A 24197-nucleotide genomic window follows, 5' to 3' on the forward strand; every position below is an offset into this window, starting at 1 on the left:
TCTTCAGAGAATGTTTCGCCATGTTTTGTAACTTCCCTACCTAGACCACATGATCACTCTCCTCATCCCTGGCTATCATCTTCCCATCATCCCTGTCTTAGTTACCCCTGGCCTATAGCAACAACCAACCATATATTTTGTCTTATTGGGCTCAATCTCACACGAGACTGCCTCAAAAGAACTGCCGCCAATCTGTATGTCTGTCTGTCTCCTATTCTTTTTGGCTGTAATTCATCTGCTTTATCAGCAGTACCCTTGCCTTCATTCTATCCTCTCTATCCACCCTGAAAATACTAAACCCTTCACTAAACTAAACAAAAACCTTTCACATTTTATTAAATATTATGTCACAAAAACATCATCCAGTTACTATTCATTTCATAACAGACAGGAAGACATATACATAAAAGTGGTGAATGTTGACATAGATGTCCGTGAGTCTTAAGGTAGCAGGCAATTTTTGATGCCCAGTGTTAGCCCACTATCACCATCCTGCTTAAGGACTGAAGCAGCTTGTAAAAAGCTAGTCCATGTTTGGTTTCTTGGGCAGAGTTTCTGTGTTATCTAATTTTCAGCCCACCTATGATGTACTATAGATTTTCAGCTTTCCATGCGTGGAATTCATATTAAAAAAAAAATGACTTTCTGTACACAGCTGACCACAATTGTTTCTCTATTCTAATATATCATTAGTTTTGGTTTCATAACATGTATGATCAGCACTTGCAATGTGCCCGTACTGATATTATTATTTAAAATGAAATGTAAACCATTTGAAATTGATGTTCTTACCAGATTCTGAGAGTTTGTAATAAATTTTAATCTTCTTCATTGTAATATAAAATCGTTAAGTGTTGAGATATTTGTTGTGGTTTGTGATTTATGCTGACGAGACGTGTCAGCCATTACATATAACTTCTCGTTTGCCATTTACATGGAGTATGCAAGCCCTACGAGGAGTTTTATCGGTGACTGACAGAGCGTTTGGTATCTGGGGAATAAGGAAAACAAGTAAGGAGAGAATGGAAGTTTAAGAATGCAAATCAGAGAATTTTATTTTAGGAAGTATTTAAGTAAATTTGACAGTTTGAATATATATTATGAGTGGATTCTAAAAAGCGAATCATAACAAGGTAAATCCTTTGACTGGATTGATAAGGCTGTTAACAAGTGAAAATAGCAAATAAAAGGAGATTAAGCAGATGTTTTATTTCAATGTTTGAAGAAATGCTAAATGAAAAGTTTCTCCTTCTGTCTCAAAGATGCCAGTGATATTGATTTATTGGAACAAGTGATGTAATTAGAGGAATATGAAACTATCAAGTGGCTTTAATGAAGAGTTTTACTTTGATACAGTGTTTCTAAGGTAGTAAAGGAAACTATTTTTCCCTGGTAATGAATTTATGATTTGTGTGTCTTGTAATAAAACTGCCTAAGGTAAGAATATTTATACTCCAATGAAACAGTGAGGATGAATGTGACAATTTATGCTAAATAAGGAAACACTGCATAGTCCCAGGGAAGTTAATAAGAAGTTTTATATTTTGAAAATAAAGGCCTAATAAAGAACTGACTCTAATTAACATTTGTTTGTAGAAATTCACTGTGGAAAACAAAATGTTCAGACCGATAGAATGAATTTATTCTCTAAGATAAAGGAGATCTCTAAAGTATATTTTTATTTTAGAAGGCCTTGGATCCAATTAGTTTTATAGTTATTACTTTTATTTTATTTACAATATACACAGTTTTTAGTTTCATTAAATGTATATATATATATATTTATTTGGTCTTGAGTCAGTGATTTTCCAGATTCTAAAAGAAATAGTTAAAAGTCATTACACCAATTGGAATTGAACTCTTGTGTAATTAATAAACACATGGAGAGTGTTTATTAATTAATTAAATTAATTTAAAATTAATTAATTAAACTTTACAGAGATGATAAAAACAATGGTGTAGCGGACAGTTTTTTTTTACTAACTGAAACAGCTAAGCAAAAACAATATAACAACTTAACCCTCCAATCATGCTGAACTGCCATTACCATCATCAACATCAATGCCATCTATTGTCCACCACCACCACCACTAGTATTTTTTTTTGTCTCTGTAAGTTGCATGTTATAAGATGGATTTAGACAAAATGAAGATTATTGTCATTAGATTTTTATCATATAAATAGATGAGAATTCATAAGAACATGATAAAAATCATCTTTAAGGTTATTGAGCTAAAAACATGTGATATAGTAGAAGGGGAAGCTGTTCAAAACAAACACTAAATCCTCAGGGTATATAATAAACTACTAGCCACTTGGTCAGGACTGGTCGCAAGTCCTGACCAAACTCTTAGGCAGAATGCTATAATAAAAGAAATCCACTATAGTAAACTATCCACTACAACTATCCCTACAACTTTGCTGGAGTAGAGATGACAATATATGCCTTCACAAACAATATACACACCCAGAAAGTTTCTTAACTATACATTATATTGATTTGAATTTTTAATCTTGTTTCACTAAAAAATTAATTATTTAATAGTTATATATTTCAAAATCATACCTGAGAGATAATGGTAAAACAAATATAGAAATGAATGCAATTCCATGCATTTATGACAGATCATTTCACTATAGTTCTTATCTTCTGGAATATCACCACCTAAATGCTAAAGACAGGGTTTGTAAAATATGAATATATCTAATTAATTCAATGAAAAAAAGTGAAATTAATATATGTATATTGTAAATGGATAAATCAATTATTGCATTAAGAATTTCATATTGCACCAACATAATACCTAGCTTCCAAACAACTGAATCTGTTATTTCATTTAATTTTATGCCTGATCAACAGAGGCATGATGATAATCAAAACTGTCTTTGTGGTTGCTAAAAAACTGATTAAAAACTACTTACAGGAATGAAGAAATGCAATTAGCACAATTTATAAAAAACAAGCTTTCACAATGGGACTAAAAAAATAATAATAATAATAAAAACAGTGACAACATGTCTGGTGGAAAATTATTATTATTATTTCGGGTGACTCCAGGGAGTCCTTAGACTCATCGAGGGAGGCCCTAAACATCATGTCCACACAACTATATGACATTCTCACAGTATCTATCATACATTGCCTTGAACTCATTTATGGTCATAGCACCCACAACAGACTCTGGCAGCTTATTCCACTCATTTACCACTCTAAAAGTAAAGAACCCAGCTCTAACACCACTCTTGCCCAGCTTCCATAGATGTCCCCTAATTCTCCCACCACCAGTCCTGATCTCAAAAATATCCTCTGAATTAATCCTAGAGAATCCCTTTAGCAATTTGAATGTCTCAATCATATCGCCTCTTTTCCGCCTATCAACTAGTTTCTGCAACCCACAAATCTTCAACCTGTTCTCATATGGTTCATTCCATAGACCTGCTATCATCTTAGTCGCTCGCCTCTGGATCCTCTCCACCTCCTCCCCATCAAGAAGGAACCGAGGTGACCAAATCTGGGCACAGTAGTCGAGATGAGGTCTTATCAAGGCTCGGTACAGAGGTACAATAACTTGCTTGTCTCTGCTCGTCAAGGTATTTTTCAACAACCAAGTGAGTTGATGAGCTGATTTAGCTACTTTTGCAATGTGCCCCCCTAAACTTCATCTCCCTATCCACCAACACTCCCAAGTCCCTGGCCTCATCAATCTCCTGGAGTACAGTTCCACCAATGTGGTATACTGCTGCTAATCTTTTCACCCCAAAATGCATAACCTTACATTTTGTCACATTAAATTGACATCCATTCTCCTTAGCCCAGAACTCCAATCTATCCAAATCGTTCTGCAAGATTTTGACATCTTCTGCATTCACTATTGCCCAACCCAACTTTGCATCATCAGCGAACAAATGAACTGTTCCTCTTAGATCCTTCCCTATATTGTTAATAAACAAATTAAACAGCAGTGGTCCAAGAACAGAACCCTGCGGCACACCACTAGTCACAGGCGATCTTTTGGACTCTACCTTGAATAAACTACTCTTTGATATCTCTCCATCAACCACCCACCTATCCATCTCACCAACCCTATATCCATTCTCATATGTTGTAGTTTATGGATTAGAATTCCATGTGGTATCCTGTCAAACGCCTTTGCCAGGTCCAGCAGTATCACTGTAAACCCATTACCCTTATCCAGTTCAGCCGTCATATAAAACTTGAGCAAGTTACTGAGGCATGATCTACCCTTCACAAAGCCATGCTGTCCCCTGTACAGTATCTCATTTTCATCAATCCATTCCTGTATTTTTCCCTTGACTACTTTCTCCAAAACCTTGACAACGACTCCTGATATGCTGATCGGTCGGTAATTTGCAACCGTAGTCTTCGATCCACCTTTATGCAGTGAAACTATTTTCCCCCTCTTTCCACACCTTCGGGACTAAACCAGATCCGAGATTCAGATTAAACAACATGGTCAAAGGCACTGATAATTCCTTAGCCGCTTCACGCAAGACCCGTGCCGGTATACCATCCAATCCCACAGATGTATTCACATTAAAGTTCTGTAATAGACTATTCACCTCCACTTCATTCATCACAATTCCCGTATAAACTAATTATTCCTTCATTTCTTCAATGTCACCACCTGGATGATATACTTTTGCAAAGTGCGTGCTCAGTAACTCCACTATATCGACTGATTCAGTGACCTCCTTACCGTCGTCATTCCTTAAAATCATTTTGCTGTGTACAGTTTTTTTCTTGTTTGCAGCATATTGAAAGAACTGTTTGGGATTCTCTTTTGCTTGCATAGCTAGTTTCCTTTCAAAATCCACCTTTGCTTTTTTTATCCACACTCATTACCCTTCTGGTCTGCACTTTATACCATTCGTGTGCCTGCAGGTCACCCCTTACTTTAAATTCCCTCCACAATTGTTTCTTTTTTTGCAGCTCAAGCTTAATGGTGTTATTCATCCATTTAACCCCTACTTGTTTTACTATTCGGACCCTAGGTATACAATCAGCCATAATCTCCTGTAAATGCTCCTTGACCACTTCCCATGCTCTATCGACCACTTGACCACTTCCCAGCCCTTGCAGTTGTACATGCCATGGCACTGATCCAAGCAATCCCCTAAGCTTGTCATACTTGCCAGCATGGTAATTCCACATATACCCTGTCTTAATAGAAAATTCCACGCCTTTAGCCACCTCCCAGGTCAAGACCTTATGATCACTCTCACCAATAGGTGGCAACATGATCATATTCATTACAGTCAAGTTCTGAGATGCTATTACGAGGTCAAGCACTCTCACACCCCTAGTATTTTCAATTACATGCTGTCTCAGATAGTTATCTCTTAATAATTGAATAAAATCCATTTCCTTCCTCACATGTGTCCTCTCCTCCTTCCAATCAATGTTACCATTGTTGAAATCCCCCATAATAATTACCCTGCTTCCACTCATTTCATCAATTTGTTTATGCATACTATCTCCACCATCTATTCGATCACCTGGTCTATAGCAGCACCCAACTGTATATTTTATTCTGCCAGTCTCAATCTCACACCAAATATCCTCAAATGAGCTCCTTTCACTATCCTGCGATACAACTTCAATTCTCCTTGACTGCAGTTCATCAGCTATCGTCAATAACACCCTTTCCCCCCATTTTATTCTCTCTGTCCCTCCTAAACACACTATAACCTACACATTCTATCCCACTAACTATATCATCTTCCATCAGCTGTGTTTCACTAATGCCAATAACCTGTGGCCAGGAAGAGCCAATCAAGACCAAAAATTCTTCCTTCTTGTTCCTAATACTCCTGACATTAGTATACATGAAATGCTGAGATCCCTTTGTCCCACCCCTATCTTGATGCGTTATTCTAACTATTCCATTCTGATTTTTTGTCCTTAGTGCTGGCTCGGGTACATTATATACATTCTTACGCTCAACTGTCTCACTGATGTCCGCACATCCACCCCCCCCCCCTCCTTGGTAGTTCTAGTTTCCCTGGTTCTGCACATTCATTTTCACTTCATTCAGCAACACTTTTTCCAGTCTCCCAAGTCTATTCAAATGCAGGCCATCCATCTTGTATAAGTCCTTTCGCCCATCAAACTCATTCCACACGTCCACGAATTCCACACCACACTGTCTGCATAACCTGCACATAATGTCATTTGCGATTATGGCCCTCCTTCTAAACTCCTCTCTGTCATACCGCAGCAACAGACTCACCATTCTAACTCTGTCACTCTTTTCTTTCGCTACCTTTAACAATACTTTCAAGTCCTCTCTCATAAAAAATTTATCACCTTTCAATTCATTCGTACCCACCACAACTATTAATTCTTTCACCCTCTGTTTTTGCACTCTAATACTCTCACTTACATTCTTAAATTTTGCACCCAGTAAGTACGATTTAGTTAAACTCCCATCTATCACTCCTCTTAATAACGAGTCACCATACAACACTCTTTCCTTCATTTTAGAAACTCTCCCATTCTTACACTGTTTATTTACATTAGCCGAATCACTCTAGAAAGAGTTTTGCAGGTGCTCTAATTGCCGCTGCGCATTTTGTATCACTGCGCGTAACCTAGCGATCTCACTTCCTACAAATAATTCCTCATTTTTTTTATCATTCAAACCATTTTCTCTCTCTGTATAGTTGCTTTCACTCTTTCTCTGACCGCTCTCATTGCCATCTTGTACATCGCAATTCCCTATCAAGCCACTATTTTCACTCACATTCTGGCTTTCTTCAACCATAACTGTCTCACAACCTGACACACACTTCTAGTCCTCACTTTGCTTAGACTTTCTGCACATTCTCCCACCACTATCACTTTCAATCCAAACTCCAGCCTCATTCGGGAATGCATACATCCCACACACATTGGACAAATTCTCTCACATTATAGTTTTTGAACAATGACGTATTTTTGGACGCCATTATCTTACGTCGCATTGGCACCATATTCAAATCTATGAAACGTATTGTTAAATACTAAATTAAATAACGGAATTCACACCAAAATCACACAGACACAACAAGCTACCAAAATTAGACAATATTACGTTATGACTTTAACCTATATTCTAATTTTCACTCAAAATTATACTTAGCTTTCGGGAGCTCCCTGAAAACACAACCGACCGTGTAGCCCTTTAGCGGGCTATCCCAATAAATGCTAACACAAACAAATCATTTCGTTTTTCTAATGGTTAATAAAAATTAATCAAAATGATAGCCAAGATCCAGCAGTTTTTGTCAGCAATGATAAATCACCTTTGGAATAAACTCAAAAGAACTAAAAGATAGGAACCATCAATATAAGACAGGAAGAAAAGTGAATCAAGCAAAAGAAATTTAATGCATAACATGATGACACAAAAGGAGATGAGATCCTTCTAAATAATAAGATGATCTGTTCAGGCATTAGGAATCAAGGGAAGGAAGAAAGCTGCAGCATGCAACACTAAATTTCTTGAATGGCAAGCAACTTAAAGTAATGTCAGCAAATTTCAAAATGTGAAATCAGACAATAACACTTACTTATGCCTCTGGTCTCAGAATATTCTAAAAGGGAAGAAGTAGTGGTCATCAAAGAAGGCAGCTGATATAAAGAAATAGCTAGCTCTTGTTAAAACTTAACAGCTGACTAAGAAATTAATTCTGGCCATAAATGTTTTGAAAATTTTAGAGTAAAAGATAAGACTAATAATAATAAGTACTTTGCTGGATTTCTGCACAGGATACAGTTACTAAAGAATAATTACCTTAGGCAGCATGTGATGGAATGTAGTTGGGGTTTGAGAGTGCTAGATCTAGTAATTGCATCAGAGAATTTGTCAATAACGAATATGACCATATTGCCACCAGCTGGTGAGTGATTATATGGTCTTGAACTGGTGACAAAATGTGTGAAATTTTTAGTTAAGAAGGGGGGGGGGATATGTGGAATTCAAGGGCTGATAAGTATGATAAACTTAAGAGATTGTGTGGATCAGTGCAATGGCATGTAAAACTGCAAGAACTGGATGTTTATAATGCATGGGGAAGGGGTAAAGGAGTGTTTGAGGAAAGTAATAGCAGACCTCATGCCTACAGTCAAGAAGATAAATAAAGTGAGAGTTAAATGGATGAATATCATTAAGCTGGAGCTTTAAAAAAAAAAATGATGGAAGGAATTCAAGGAGAAAAGTGACCAGCAGGCACATGAGCAGTACAAGGCACAATCAGAGTATGAAAGGAAATTAGCAATACAGGCCAAAGATAATCCCAAAAAGTTCCTTTGTTGAAAGTTTATTTTTCACTTAGTTAGACTATAATAAATTTAGTTTAATCCTTTAACCAAGTGTGAGCAAACAAAGTTTGCACCTGAAAATACCTTCAGGACTGAATATGGTGTTGTACTACTACCTTACCGGGGTAGGTAGTACAACACCGGGCAACTCATAGCAAAGGTAGAGCAAGCTACCAACACTCCTATCCCAGTATCTCCCATAATGCAAAACACATCTCCTTGCGGATGTGTAATGTTATGCATTAAGGGATTGGACAATACCCAGAATAGTTTCGACCTTTATTGAGGTCTCTTCAGTGGGAGCCAGGCCGCCCAGAGCTGGAGATACCAGGCAGAAGCAATAGTGAAGTCATCTTCACCTATAGGAGTTGCCAAAAGGTGTGCTACTTTTTTTTTTTTTTTTTATTAAATTACTCTGGATTTAGAGAAAGATGTTGAAAGTTTATTTTTCACTTGGTTAGACTATAATAAATTTAGTTTAATCTGCTCCACAAAGGTGGAGCAGATTAAACTAAACTCCACCAACATGAGTTGCCCGGTGTTGTATACTACCTATCCCGGTAAGGTAGTACAACGCCATATTCAGTCCTGAAGATATTTTCAGGTGCGAACTTTGTTTGCTCACACTTGGATAAAGGATTAAACTAAATTTATTAGAGTCTAACCAAGTGAAAAATAAACTTTCAACATCTTTCTCTAAATCCAGAATAATTTAAAAAAAAAAAAAAAAAAAGGTGGCACACCTTTTGGCAACTCCTATAGGTAAAGATGACCTCGCTATTGCTTCTGTCTGGTATCTCCTGCTCTGGGCTTGGCTCCCACTGAAGAGACCTCAATAAAGGTCGAAACTAGTCTGGGTATTGGCCAATCCCTTAATGCATAACATTATACGTATCCACAAGATGTGTTTTGCATTATGGGAGATACTGGGATAGGAGTGTTGGTAGCTTGCTTCACCTTTGCTACGAGTTGTCTGGTGTTGTACTACCTACCCCGGTAAGGTAGTACAACACCATATTCAGTCCTGAAGATATTTTCAGGTGCAAACTTTGTTTGTTCACACTTGGATAAAGGATTAAACTAAATTTATTATAGTTCTTTTGTTATTTGCAAGTAAAAGGAAGAACAATTATGGAAGAATCACTTTAATTAATGCCAACAGTAGGGAGGTAACTGAAGCAGATGAAATAGTAGAATTGTTAAGTAAACACTTTGCAAGAGTATATTATCCAGGTGACAAGAATCAGAGTATGAAATACAAGAGAGAAAAGTGCTTATATGGAAATTGAGGTAAATGAACTGGAGGTGCCTTGGGTATTACAGAACCTTGGTGTGAATACAGCTATGGGATTAGATGGTATACCAGCCTGAGTTTTATGAGAAGGTGCTAGGGAATTGGCAGTATCTTTGACCATGTTGTTTAATTAAGCCTCAGCTCTGGGTTAGTCCCAAAGGGGTAGAAAGAGGGGAAAACAGTTCCATTGCATTAAGGAAGCTCCAAGACTGATGCAACAAATTACCCACCAATCAACACATCAGGAGTTGTAGTCAAGGTATCGAGAGCAAAATACAGGAATGGGTAGACAGAAATGGGATACTAAGTGTGTGTGTGTGTGTGTGTGTGAGATGGGGGGGGGAGTAACATGAATTTATAAAGGTAGGTCATTGCTTTTTAATTTGTGCATTAATGATATAGGAAAGGATCTGAGAGGAACTATTCAGTTGTTTGCTGATGATGCAAAATTGGGTAGAGCAACAGTTAATAAAGATGATATTAAAATTTTGCAGGATAATTTAGATAGGCTGGCAACACAGGCAAAGGAGAATGGATGTCGGCTTAATGTGGCAAAGTGTAAGTGTTTAATGTGGCATTTTGGGGTGAAAAGATTACCAGATGTGTACCACATTGATGGAAATGTACTCCAGGAAATTGATGAAGTTGGGGATGTTAGTAGATAGGGAGTTAAATTTAGAGGGCATGTTGCAAAAAAATTATTAAAGCAGCTCTAGGATTAGTAATCTTTTTTCAAGGTTACTTGAAAAATACCTTGACAAGCAAAGTCTAGCAGGTTACTATACCTCTTTTTAGAAGACCCTATCTTCACTACTATGTACAGATTTGGTCACCTGGGTTTCTTGGGGGGATGAGGAGGAGGTGGAGAGGATCCAGAGGCAAGTGACCAAGATGGTAGCAGGTCTATGAAATGAACCTTACAAGAAGAGGTTGAAGATCTGTAGGTTATAAAAACTGGAAATGATGAGGAAATTTTTAAAAAACAGGTCTGGTGTCAAGAGAACTAGGGACCATCCTTGGAAACTGAGCAAGAGTATAGTTAGCAGGGGTGTGAAGACTAGAGTTGCCAGAATAAAAATATGCACAAAAACTCACATAGAAAAACACACAAAAAACAAGAAATGTCATAATAATTAATAATGTTGTCTTCAGATTTTTTCACTATAGATATGAGCAGCATAATAACAAATATTCCATTGAAAAGAAAAATGTCTACTCAAAGTTTTGAAAGAATCACAGCTGAAACATGAATTGAAGACTCAAACACACAAATATCATTAGAAGAAAATGCACATACTCCAAGATATTCCACCTTAAAGAAGACTTAAGGTAGAATATGCATTTACCATTGCACTGCAATTGTAAATGCAGTGCAAATTCCCTAAAATTACATTATCGAAATCTGACGTTAATTTTTTCTTTACCCCCCCCCGCCCCACCACCACCCAAATGCAGTTCATGTGGATACTACTTAAGTTATCAATTTCATAACTTCATATATGCTGAGATTATCACAAAAAAAAAAAATAAAAAAAAGCTAGAAAGAAAACATTTTTTTTCTAGGAGATACACCCACAAAGCATTTAATAAAGAATGTTTAAAATAGCTTGAATAATGAATATAATAAAACTTACTCTTCCATGATACCAGTCTTCACAAAACATACACTGTATCATTTCATCAGGAACCTGAAAGAATTTATAAAACAATTACTTAACTAATATCCAGTATATGTTGCAATGGTTTAATATTAACCAATCTATGCCAGCCATTTAAGAAAATATCCTGAAGCAACTTAACATACTCCTACAGATGAAGATTATCTTGTTTAAAGATGCCTATTACTGAATAATATTCTACATTAAATGCTGAACAAGAATTAAATTAAATACTTCTGTAAACAGTATAAGTTTCTTTATTTTCAATGTGTCTGTTTTGGTGACTGAATCCAATTTGGTGGTGCAGCTGAATAACAAATAAATATTCCAAAATTTGATTTCGAATTAATACCAGTAAATCAGACAGAGATTGGCTCTAACCAGAGACTATTTCTTTGTTCATGACGTTTTGTACACGTGAGACTTACAATTGGCGGCCACAATATTTAAAAAGAAAGAATATACAAGTAAATCAATTAAAGAAAAGTTATTATTGAAAAGTATTATTATCAAAAAATATTATTGAAAAGAAAATGAAAGAGTTTGAGAACAGGAATCAAACCTTGGAGATTCAGTGGCAAACTCTGAAGGAAACATTGATTGATTCTGCCAGAGAGGCATGTGGTGAGGTTGTGTGCAAAGATAAAAAAATCAGAACTCCCTGGTGGACACAGGAAGTTAAAGAGGCAGTGAAGGAAAAGAAGAAAGCATATCAAAAGTTCCTGACAAATAAGTCAGCTTTTACTCTTACAGAATACAGAGACAAATGTAAGAAAGCTAAACAGTGTGTAAAACTAGCTAAACAAAAGTCATGGAAGGACTTTGGCAAGAATATAGAAAATAAATATCAAGAAGGTGGCAAAATACTCTGGAGGTTGTTGAAGAAGCTTAGGAATAGAGGAAAGAGTGCTGTAAAAGGAATTAGAGATGATAAAGGTGAAATGAAAACAGGAGAAAAAGATATCCTTGAAGTATGGAGTAATTACTTTGAAAAACTGCTAAATGAAACAAGCAGTGATGACAGCACAGTGATAAAAAACACTGACCAGGCATGCAGTCAGGAATACATATCCATACTTGAAGTAGAAAAAGCCATCAAAGGCTTGAAATGTGGAAAGGCAGCAGGAGTAGATGATATTCGACCAGAAATGCTGAAGTATGGTGGTATAAGAGTCTTACAGTGGCTGCACTGCATAGTTCAGAAAGCCTGGACAGAGGGACGAATTCCCGATGATTGGAGTAGAGCTCTCATAGTACCCATATATAAAAAGGGAAATAAAACTGAATGTGAGAATTACAGAGGTATTTCCCTACTGAGTGTTCCTGGCAAGATCTATGCAAGTATACTTGAGAAACGGTTGAGAAGAATTGTGGAAGAAAAGCTTGGTGAAGAACAAGCTGGATTCAGGCCAAATAGAGGCTGTCAGGATCAGATCTTCACTTTACGACAAATAGTCGAGAAAGCATGGGAATATAACAAAGATCTGTATTTAAGTTTTGTCGATTTGGAAAAGGCATATGACAAGGTGCCAAGAGAGAAGCTATTCAATACGCTGCAGTTATATGGTGTCAATGGGGCATTATATCAAGCAATACTTAGTCTTTATTTGAGTTGTGAGTCAGCAGTTAGAATTGAAGGAAGTACAGGAAGATGGTTTAATGTTAAATCTGGTGTGAGACAAGGATGTACATTATCCCCTCTGTTATTCATTATCTATATGGATCACATTATGAAGGAATGTGGTATTAAACCTGATATCAAAATTGGAGATGTTAATGTCAGCTCTTTGCTTTATGCGGATGATGTTATACTTCTAAATAAATCCGCTACAAGTCTGCAAGATTCTCTGACTAAATTGAATAGCTGTTGTAATAGATATGGTATGAAGGTCAGCAATAAAAAGACAAAGACAATGAAAATAGGCAGAATCATTGAAAATGTCAACTGTGTTGTGAATGGAGAACCTGTGGAACAAGTAAAACATTTCAGCTACTTAGGCACAATTTTTACTGAAGATGGTAAACTAAATATAGAAATAGACAACAGAATCAGCAAAGCTGGTATCTTGGGAAGTCAATTGAATAAATTCATATGGAATAAGAAAGAAATTAGTCGGAACACTAAATTAGCTGTATACAAGACTGTGTTCAAACCAATTTTAACTTATGGATCTGAGAGCTGGGTCAGAAGTAAAACACTTGACCAAAGACTAGAGACCGCAGATATGAGAGTCCTGAGAAAGATTAGAGGCGTGAACAGATGGCATCAATGGCAATATCATATTAAAAATGAGGATATTAGGAAAGAACTTGACATTGTCAGCATCCAGGAATGCGTTAGCAGAGCTAATCTCAGATGGTATGGTCACTTAAATAGAATGGGAGAGGAAAGATTAGCAAAACAAGTGTTCTCTGCCAGGTTGGCAGGAAAACGACCCAGAGGAAGACCAAGATATAGGTGGATTGATATGGTACAAAGTGCCTTAGACGATAGAAATATAAGATCTGATAATGTTGGAGTCTTGACAAGTAACAGACTGATTTGGAGGAAAATTGTAGATAGGAAGTTAGTAATGATGTAATTTTTTCATGTAGTACTGTCATATCCTGTACACCCCTTGAGGGTACATGGCAGGAATTTGATGATGATGATGATCAATTAAAGAACTTAAATACTAAAATTAAAATAATAAAATTTTACAGTGTCGTGAGCATTAAAATTATGACCCCGAGCAAGATGACCTCACTATTAGAGTGAACAAAATCAAAAAATTCAGTATGGTTGGTGGCAGGAGAGTGACAGAGACTGCAGGTGAATTTGGTATAATGTGGTAGAGATTTTTAGCCAAAACTGGGAGATTCTAAGCTAGATACTCTTCGACATGGTATATCAGAACAAACATATGCACATGGTCTGCTTTTTGCAGTTCCTCAAGTACAGCTTGAGGAAGCTACAATTTAAGTTAATTAGGAGAAGCAGGTGAGATTATGCAGGCTTGAGGTGGTAACAGATATTAATGAGATTGAAAATGAGACCACATATTGCCGGCCTGGTTGGCCGAGTGGTTAGCACATCCGCTCTCCAGCCAAGAGGTTGCGGGTTTGGATCCTGCTCTGGGCATGGATGTTTGTATGTGAAAATACTAGTGATGGTGGTCGGTGGTAGATGGCGTTGGTGTAGATGATGAATGTAGTTGTGGCTGATGGAGAAGGAGAGTTTTAGAATACGTACCCTCTCTCGATGAGTCTTTGGACTCCCTGGAGGTGTTATGTAATAATAATAATATGTTTGTAGTGGATCTAGAAAGTTTTCTGAGATTTGGCGTTGACCACTTGGACCAAGAAAATGTTCTCTATGCAATGTATGAGTTTTGGTTTTCAGGATGGCTGTTAGTAGCACTTGTTTTTTACACTAGCATTCCTTGCTTTATAATCAGTGGTCAACACCTCATCACCATTTTGGCATTCATCCTCCAACTGTTGCTACTGAGCAGCCACTTTATTAGGAACACCTCCCCATTTAGAAAAATAGGAGAGATGTTCCTAATAAAGCAGCCACTCAGTGTATTTACAGCAATTATGAGCTCAGATCTGTTCACTGTTGTGTCACAGGTCACCTTAACCACATATGAGAAGTTTGTTCCATCTTTACAACTTGTTAGTTGTTGCCACTTTAACCCATGTGCTGAGGCAAACAACTAACAAGTTTTGAGGACTGAAGTTATACATTTTGGAAAGCTTGTTAATGTCCTTTAGCATCAAATGCTTCCAAGAAGTTGAGGATGACAGCATTATATTTTTTGTTTTCTGCTTGTACTGAATTGTGAAGTGCTGTCGTGATAAGGTTATGGAGCCTGGTGTTTTTGTAGGCACTTATGTTATTGTTTGGGGACTGGTCTTGGATCATTTTGATTTCTTTTTTTTTTTTCTCCTATTGCACTGATTTTGTTAGAGAAGGTCTCCTCAAGAGCGATAATGCATGTTCATTCTATCAGTACACCTGCCGAAATTTAAAATCTATTTAACAGAGAAGAGGCACAAAAAAATGGTTAGTTGAAGCCAGAAGATTATGCACTGATTCATCAATCTTTGCACATCTAGCAATGACAACAGGAATCACATATAAAACTTTGCGTTTCAATGACCACAAGTTTGCAGTTGTGACACTTCATGTAATGATCTTTTAGGTCAGTGGCTGAAACATTCTGAAGCTGCTGCTAGGTTTTGTTGCCACCATGTGTGGTAGGCATGACTGGATCCCAATGTGCTGTGTTCAGCCTTTGCTAATAACCGATATAAAAATAGAAGAGAACTTTTTATGGATCACTCATGAGCACTTACAAATTTATCTGGAGATCTTCAGACTCTTAAGAATTAAGGTGTTAAGATGAGAGAAGACACTTTTAAAAACAATTAAACAGGAGCACAAATTCAAGTTGAAATATCCAAAAATGAAATCTATACTTTTCCATGATTTCTTTTATTGCTTGCAATTATTCTTATTTCTGGCAGTGATTTCCTTTGTTCTGTTTCCTGCCATTTTTTTCTTTATATTTGTCATGATTTCTTTTGTTTCACAGGAATGGAGCATGGGGATTAGTATTTTTACTCCAAATTTACTCTAGCAAACCTTACATTATAACTAACTGCCTCTGGTTACTAGAGGTTACCTACAGTGATTATCTACTGTAGTAATTTTTCTAGCTGCACCATGTCTCTAATAAAGAGAATCATGTTTTCACATCATTCTGTTTATTGGATGATCAGATAATGATCATTTACTACTACTACTGCTTTCACATGCCAGAAATTGAGCCTGGACCACTTGATTGAGAGGCAGGAAACCTAACAAGTAGACCAAACAGGAAAATCGCAGAGCATGAAATGTTTGTAGTCATCACCTTGCAACAGTGAGAATAAATTATGTTCTTATAATTTCCTTTTCAATTATGTATGTTATTGCTCCATTGTCATTTGAGTGTCTTATAAGACACTCAAATGAAAAAGGGCATATATTAGAAATGAATGCTAATAATAAAAGTGGTATTTTGTTTTTCAAGTGTAATTTTATCCAAAATGTTCACATTTCGCAGAAAAATTAATGGCTATGTATCAATAAATTTATATTAGTAAACATTCGTTTGTAAATAATATCGATTTTCTTATTTTCTTGTCTTAATAAGGGATAGGAGGCAAAAAAAAAAGAAAGCTTCAGGAACAGAAATGCAAAGTCTACCAGATTAAACAGTCTAGCCATGATAAAGTCATTTTTAATTTTAAAAAAAAATCAATAATTAAATAATTATCAACCAACCAATTACTGCTCCTTGGCCTTCTGCTTATTTCGCTTAACACTTCCTATTCAGTTGTTTCTACACAAACAGTAAGTATTTATATGACAGTCTACATATTTAAACTCAGGATCCACTCTAATCCAAACCAGTACATTTCTTAACTCTGAATATTATACAATGAATGAAATGCTAAGAGATGAAAGTCAAAACTTACAAGAAGTGAAATACACAACACTGATAAATAATGCTAGACCAAATAAAGAATATGTTTAATGAATTGGTTTGAGGTCCATTGTACTCATTCAACAGTGCAAAGTAACAAATTCTACCTAAAGTGGAAGAAAGAAAGTTCAATATTTGTCAGAAGTGTGAAGTCATAAAAGAATGTATCGTTTCTGAGTCTGTGTAGTGTGTAAAGAATTAACGGGAATGAGTACAATACCTTTAGATATGATCTTATATAAGAGCATTTCAAAAACCCTGATCAAGTAAAACTTTACTTACATCATCATCAGCATCTGGATATGGTCTTTCACAGGTACAGTATTTACCTCGAAAGTTGTGATTATATTTATTCTTCACATTGACAGCATCTTTACTCTAGAATTAGCATTTATATTTCATTAAAATCATACATAGCTTTCATATAGGAATACAGTCATTCCCTGCATCTTCAAGAAAGGAAGGAATGCCATGCCCTTCTTTCTTTCTTGAAGATACAGAGACAGAATTACAATTAACTAAAAATACTACTAAGAATATCATTATTATTATTATTACACGACACCTCCAGGGAGTCCAACGACTCATTGAGGGAGGGCACCTGCTCTACAACTCTGTCTCCGCTACTCATCCACAACTGACTGTAACTGCACTAATGCCATCTATCGCCAACCACCACCACTAGTATTTCCACAGACAATCACAAACATCCATGCCCATGACGGGATTCGAACCTGCGGCCTTTTGGCTGGAGAGCAGATACACTAACTAACCACAAGCCACACTAAATACAAGTGGTTAGCATATCTGTGTGGTTATCAGGGGGGGGGGGGGGGTACAGAATACTACGACAATACTACATAATAAAGTTTACATTACTAATAACTTCCTATTAACAATCTACCTTCAAATAAGTCTCAACTGTCAGGACTAAAATTGTTAGATCTTTTCAGTCTTCTAGTGCTCTACTAACTGCATCAATTCACATAATTGTATAATAAGTATTAATTATCTAAACTTTGTTAATTTTTATTTCAAATCACTTAATTTTTTGCTTTAATTGTAATCTCATTTTATTTTGTTTAACCACCCATATAGGTGGCATTCCAGCATGCAGTCAGTTTCTGGTCAAAATATTCCAAAAAAAATTATATAACAAAAAAAAAACAAAAATTATTATTTATTCTTGTGAATACATGCATCTAATAAACTTTACTATGTCATAAATGCCATTAACTTGTTTAATTCATGCTGAAGTTTGTGAAAAAATATTACATGGAACCGAAAAGAAAATAAGTCAAAAACTAATTTAAATTAAATATTTACATGCTAATATTTCACTGGTTCAAGCTAGAACTATCAAAGGCACTTTAAAGACACACTTAATGAAGATCGAAAATGAAATGACCTGCAGAACAAGGACAGTCATGTATACAGAGGGCGACAGTAGTGCACTATCAGTTCTATTGCAGTTCAGCGAGTTATGTGGAACTTTAGTATTTGTAGTATCCTGGCTTACTGTGTGTTAAGGCATAAATGCTGGGAGAAACTCATGTTAAAAATAATATTTAATTCTTCCAGCACTTAAGCCTTAACATACGGATTATGATTATTCATGGTGAAGATATAGTACACAAGGCAAAACATTACATTAAGTTGAAACTTCAATGGTATAAAGAATTAAACAGGCTGGTCTTTCTCAAAAGATGTTGGGATACAGAAATATTACCAAACTGCAGGAAATTTAAAGTCAAATTCAAATATACAAAAGGTCCTCCCTATCTACAAGCATGCTAGTTTTGCTCTGCTATGGGACTACACTGCTACATGTACTGTCGTTGCTGCTACTATCAATGCAGCCATTAGCTCATTGCAATTGGAGCTTTCTCTATTCTGAACACTGAATTCTGCCATTCTCTTTGATATTTCAGAAACCTCTGCTCAGAAAGAATTCTTAAAAATAAAAAATAAACACATCAAAAAGTAAACAGTCGTCTGTATTCTAAACCTGCACATATAGTTCAACCTCTTTATATAGTAGTTAACATGTTATCAAAAAGGGTTCGCAATGCTGCCATCAGTGCCCTTAGTCTAAGCCATAATTTTGCCATTGTTCCAAAGCAAGTACTGGCACTAGACATAATGTTCATAGTATGCAGTATTAGCTCTGGAAATAGCTAACAACATCAGGCTTAGTGTCACCAGTATTCTTTCTCGATCGTTGCCTCCTAAAAGAAATTTATCATCTTGCCAACTCAGTGCCTTCAAGAAACTACACAAAGATAGCAGTATAATCATCACCAGAGCTGATAAGGGGAGTACTACTGTTATTCTTAATACAAGTGAATATAATAGAAAAATGGACATCATTCTCAGAGACCACTCCACCTATAGACCATTAGATTACAATCCCACCAAATCTCAGATCAAAAAATTTAAAAGTCTGCTTAAAAATATAGTTTATAAAAAAAGTTTCTTCGTGGCTTCCTAAAATCACAAACTCAAACTCTTCAGTTCTCATCCTCCCCTGGATATACAGATTACCAATAATACACAAACCCAATTCCCTCTAAGACATAAACACTACAAATTCCCTGCTATAAATTAGCAAAACAGTTAGCAAGCTCTTTTATTCCCCGCCACCATCACTGGTCATATCACTTCCTACATAAAAAGCTCTATCCATTTTAAAACTTTTATTGTGAATTTAATGTTAAATAATACAGATATCACCAATATTCCTTAAATGACAACTCGTTACTTATAAAGTTTTCCTTCCTGATATTACTGATCTGTTTCCTTTTGCTATCCATTCTGGATATTTCTCTTGGAAGCAGAAAATTTATAAATAGATAGAGAGTACCTCTATGGGTTCACCCCTCCCCATCAATTTTTTTATGGAATATTTTGAAATACAAGCTCTTGACTCAGCCCCTCTCAAACCAGATAGAAGATATGTGGATGATGTGTTCTCGATTTGGCCTCATGGGCAAGACACATTACACTCTTTCCTCTCTCACCTAATAGTCTTCACCCTAGAATCCACTTTACCATGGAAAAGGAAACTAATAATAGTCTTTCTAGACACCTTGGTAACATGCCTATCCAATGGTAACCTGTCCTTTTCAGTATACAGGAAGCCCACCCACACAGGCAGATACATTGCCAAAATTTCCCATCACCCTGTTCTCAACAATCATTATTATTATTATTGTTCTGGGCAACTCCAAGGAGTCAACAGACTCTTCGAGGGAGGCCCTAACATCATGTCAAGAACAACTATTCGACATTTACACAGTATCTATCATACCTTGCCTTGAACTCATTCACGGTCGTAGCACCGACAACAGACTCTGGAAGCTTATTCCACTCATTCACCACTCTCCAAGTAAAAAACCTAGCTCTAACACCCTTGTCAACCATGCTCTTGCCCAGCTTCCATTCATGGCCCCTAGTCCTCCCACCACCAGTTATATTTTTAAAAATATCTTCTGGATTAATCTTATAGAAACCCTTCAGTAATTTGAATGTCTCAATCATATCACCCCTCCTTCACCTATCGACCAATTTCTGCAACCCACAAATCTTCAACCTATTCTCATAAGGTTCATTCCACAGACCTGCTATCATCTTGGTCACTCGTCTCTGGATCCTCTCCACTTCCTCCCCATCACAAAGAAACCCTGGTGCCCATAACTGGGCACAGTAGTCCAGATGGGGTCTTATCAAGGCTCGATACAGAGGAACAACAACTTGTTTGTCTCTGCATGTTAAAGCATTTTTCAGAAGCCAAGTGATTTGGTGAGCTGTTTTCACTTTTGCAATGTGCCCCCTAAACTTCAACTCCCTATCCACCAACACTCCCAAATCCTTGGCCTCATCAATCTCCTGGAGTACGGTTTCACCAATGCGATATACTGCTACTATTCTTTTCACCCCAAAGTGCATAACCTTACACTTTGCCACATTAAATTCACATCCATTTTTCCTAGCCCAGTCCTCCAAACTATCCAAATCATCCTGTAAAATTTTGACATCCTGTGCACTCATAATTGCTCTACCCAACTTTGCATCATCAGCAAACAAGTGAACACTTCCTCTCAAATCCTTTCCTATATCATTGATGAACAAATTGAAAAGCAGTGGTCCAAGAACAGAGCCCTGTGGCACTCCACTAGTCACAAGCCGTCTTTTAGACTCCACTCCTGAATAAACCACTCTCTGGTATCTCTCCTTCAACCACCCTCCTATCCATCTCACCAACCCTATATCTATCCCCCATCTGATTAGGGTTCTATGTGGTATCCTATCAAAAGCCTTGGCAAGGTCCAGTAGTATCACTGTAAACCCATTACCCCTATCCAGTTCAGCCGTCACTGTCATTAAAACACTAACCAACAGAGCCTATAACCTTTGTGTCAATCAGTCCACCTTTACAGCAGAACTTAATCATATACATCATGCCTTCTTATCTAATGGCTACAAATCCCACATTATCAAAAAAAAAAAAAATAAATAAATAAATAAATAATAATAATCAATACTTCCCCCAATCCTCAACCTTCTCTTCAGAAAGATTTTAGTAATGATTTAGATCATTATCCCCTATGACTGAAAAAATAGCCAGAGCCTTAAGAAATACAATCTGCAAGGCCACTGAAAGCTTGCTATCCTTATATGTTCTAACATCAGTTCCCTCCACTCGCTCTCTCTCTGTGTGTGCATGTGTGCGTGCATGCCTAGAGTATATAAACTGCCCTGTTCCTGCAAGTTAGTCTACTGTGAACAAACAGGAAGATCAGGCAGCATCCATATGGTAGAACACAAAAAATACATCTGCAGCCATGACTATAGTTAACTGGGTCTTGCAGACCATGCTTCAGATATAGTTCATAAAATCAATTGGAAAAAAGGTTGCCATGCTCCATCACAATAAATTTAGAAGACAAAGACTGTTTTTGTTTTTGGAATCTGCAGCTGCTCTCAGAAATCAGCCTAATTTAAATTAATGTGGTTGATTAAACTTCTCAAAATATAGGAAACACTAATACTTCAAGATCTTAGTTTACATCTTCGGCTGCAACAGGTATCCATGAAGAGCACCCCACCTAGTTAGGATTCTAGTCTTTCGTCCACGTGTTTCACTTAGTTTTGTGTTGGCTTTATATGTGTGTTACAGGTCTCGGTGACTGAGACAAAATATTAGAAAAATTAAATATTATTTTTAATCCTTTCTCAGTGCTGTTTCACTCCATTGTCTCTCTTATAGTAGTATCCTGGCTTTCTTCCACTCAATGAACATTTCTCAACATTCCCCAGCTTCCAAATTCTGCAACAGATCTAGGCTCCAAATTCTTACAATCACAACCAACAACTTCCAAGATACTGGAAACACCAAATGGTTCATATAATTGCTGCAAATTATATTAAATACTACAAATTCATACTAATGAGTCCATATTAATTACTGATAATTCATACTAAGAAGTTTATCAATTACTGGAGATGTGCTAAAATGAAATAAAGTTATGTACTTACAAAATACAAGTGACATCGATTTTGAGGGAATTTTGAATTACCACAATCACATCTGAAATCACTGTAATGAAAATATTGATATGGTCATAAAAATACTAGTTGATAAATAATACAATATAAAATCAGACAGCAAAATTCTTAATTCTTTTATGAGATTACTTTTATGACAATTACTGTCTGTCACTAAATATTATACTAATTTTATTCTTGCAAGATGAATTAACTTGTTGATAAGCAAGCAGGAGGACAGAATGTCACTACAGCAATGCATTCTTTAAAACAGGAGCATTAATCGAAAACGCACTAATCGAATATAATAACCTATGGGAAAAAGTATAATAATTACTCGAGACAATATCTTATCTTCAGTTTTCATGTCACCTTTATCACCTTGAATTTCTTTTACAATACTCTTTCCTCTATTTCTAAGCTTTTTTTTAATAGCCTCCAGAACATTTTGCCACCTTCCCAATATTTATCTTCTATATTCTTACCAGTCTTTCTATGACTTTTATTTAGCTACTTTTACACACATTTTTTTTTATGTTGCTCACAACTGCAAAGGTTATTTGCAAATCTATAGTACATTTCTGTGGGTGGACTAAGGATTTTTATTTTTTCCTATTTTTATCAATTTTATATATTTTTTTGTATTTTTTACATAGTCTGGAAACCCTGCCCTACACACCAAACATGGAAACCACATTCAAACCACTTTAGGACAGTGGTCTCACACCAGACAAAATTCATTTCCCATTTAAAGACAATCACAAACATCCATGCCTGTCATAGGATTCGAGCCCACAGCCTCTTGATTGGAGAGCAGGTACACTAATCACTCTGCCAACCAGGGGCCAGCAAAGCTATTGAAAGTTTATTTTTCACTTGGCTAGAGTATAATAAACTAACCATGAAAGCTATCTTTCATGGTTAAGCTCTCTTACATTCAAAATATGTTCTTCTTCAGCTTAACAGACAATTTAGTTCTAATGCTGCCATCACTAGGTTTCACCATCAGTCTCTGTCATAAGCTACTTTCAGTATCTTTCTTTGATCATTTTATTGTATTATATTCAATTTTATTTGTAACTACTTTTTTTGATTAACTGGTATTCTGCTATCCATGACAAACTCAATTCTCTTGCTTCTCATAAACGATAGGATGTTGTGTATTTTAAAACAGGTTTTGTACAGTAGTTCCTCATCATATCTTCGTTAATAATACATATACATAAATATATATTTGATATATATCAAATCTAAGATATATTAAATATATATCAAATGTACCAGCCCTCATAGCAGAAACTAGGGAAGGTCTGAGCAATTAATTCTGATAGTTAAAGAGGGAAAGTAAAAACACCAGGCTTCATTTAAACATCAGCAAAATTGAAGTTATGGCATTGGGAATTCGGATGAATTTATGAGGTGTTAATTTTTTCTTATAATGGTTTTAATTCACAACAGAAGAATAATAAGAAAATAATCCAGTGAAGTTGTGTAAGAGTGTGATTATTAAGGGTGTTAAGACTAGTTTTTTTGCTTGGAGGGTGGTGAATGGGTGGTTGTGAGTGCTTCATCAGTGAATGAGTTTAAGGAGAGGTATGATAGGTATTGTGTGAATAATGGATTTCCCACAATAAGCATTCTGACTCTATGGAAATACTGTGTAATAATAATAATAATTAATATTTATTTACTTATTTGCTGATATTATGCCCAGAATCTTCAGAGCACAAGCACAACACAGTCTGTAAACAGCAATAATTATAACTTTATGCCTTATAGCCTTACTTTATGTAATATACATACGTTATATTATCTGCAAACTGGCCCCTGCTCTTTTCTTCCCTTTTCTTTTCTTCTTC

General features: G+C 36.1%; 1 protein-coding gene across 1 annotated transcript in view; it reads right to left on the reverse strand.

The window, feature by feature from the left end:
- LOC150095766 (putative E3 ubiquitin-protein ligase UBR7) overlaps positions 1-24197 on the reverse strand; it is a 105865-nt gene that overhangs the window by 49585 nt on the left and 32083 nt on the right. The window contains exons 3-6 of the mRNA XM_090410237.1: positions 22330-22390; positions 17074-17169; positions 11252-11305; positions 2567-2672 (exon numbers count right to left, since the gene is read on the reverse strand). Coding sequence (XP_090266363.1) covers positions 2567-2672; positions 11252-11305; positions 17074-17169; positions 22330-22390 — 317 coding nt within the window. The remainder of the gene's footprint in view (positions 1-2566; positions 2673-11251; positions 11306-17073; positions 17170-22329; positions 22391-24197) is intronic.

The sequence above is a fragment of the Typopeltis vanoorti genome, chromosome 20, assembly GCF_054136105.1.
Source record: "Typopeltis vanoorti isolate ZY-2024b chromosome 20, IOZ_Tvanoo_1.0, whole genome shotgun sequence".
Classification (NCBI taxonomy): Eukaryota; Metazoa; Arthropoda; class Arachnida; order Uropygi; family Thelyphonidae; genus Typopeltis; species Typopeltis vanoorti.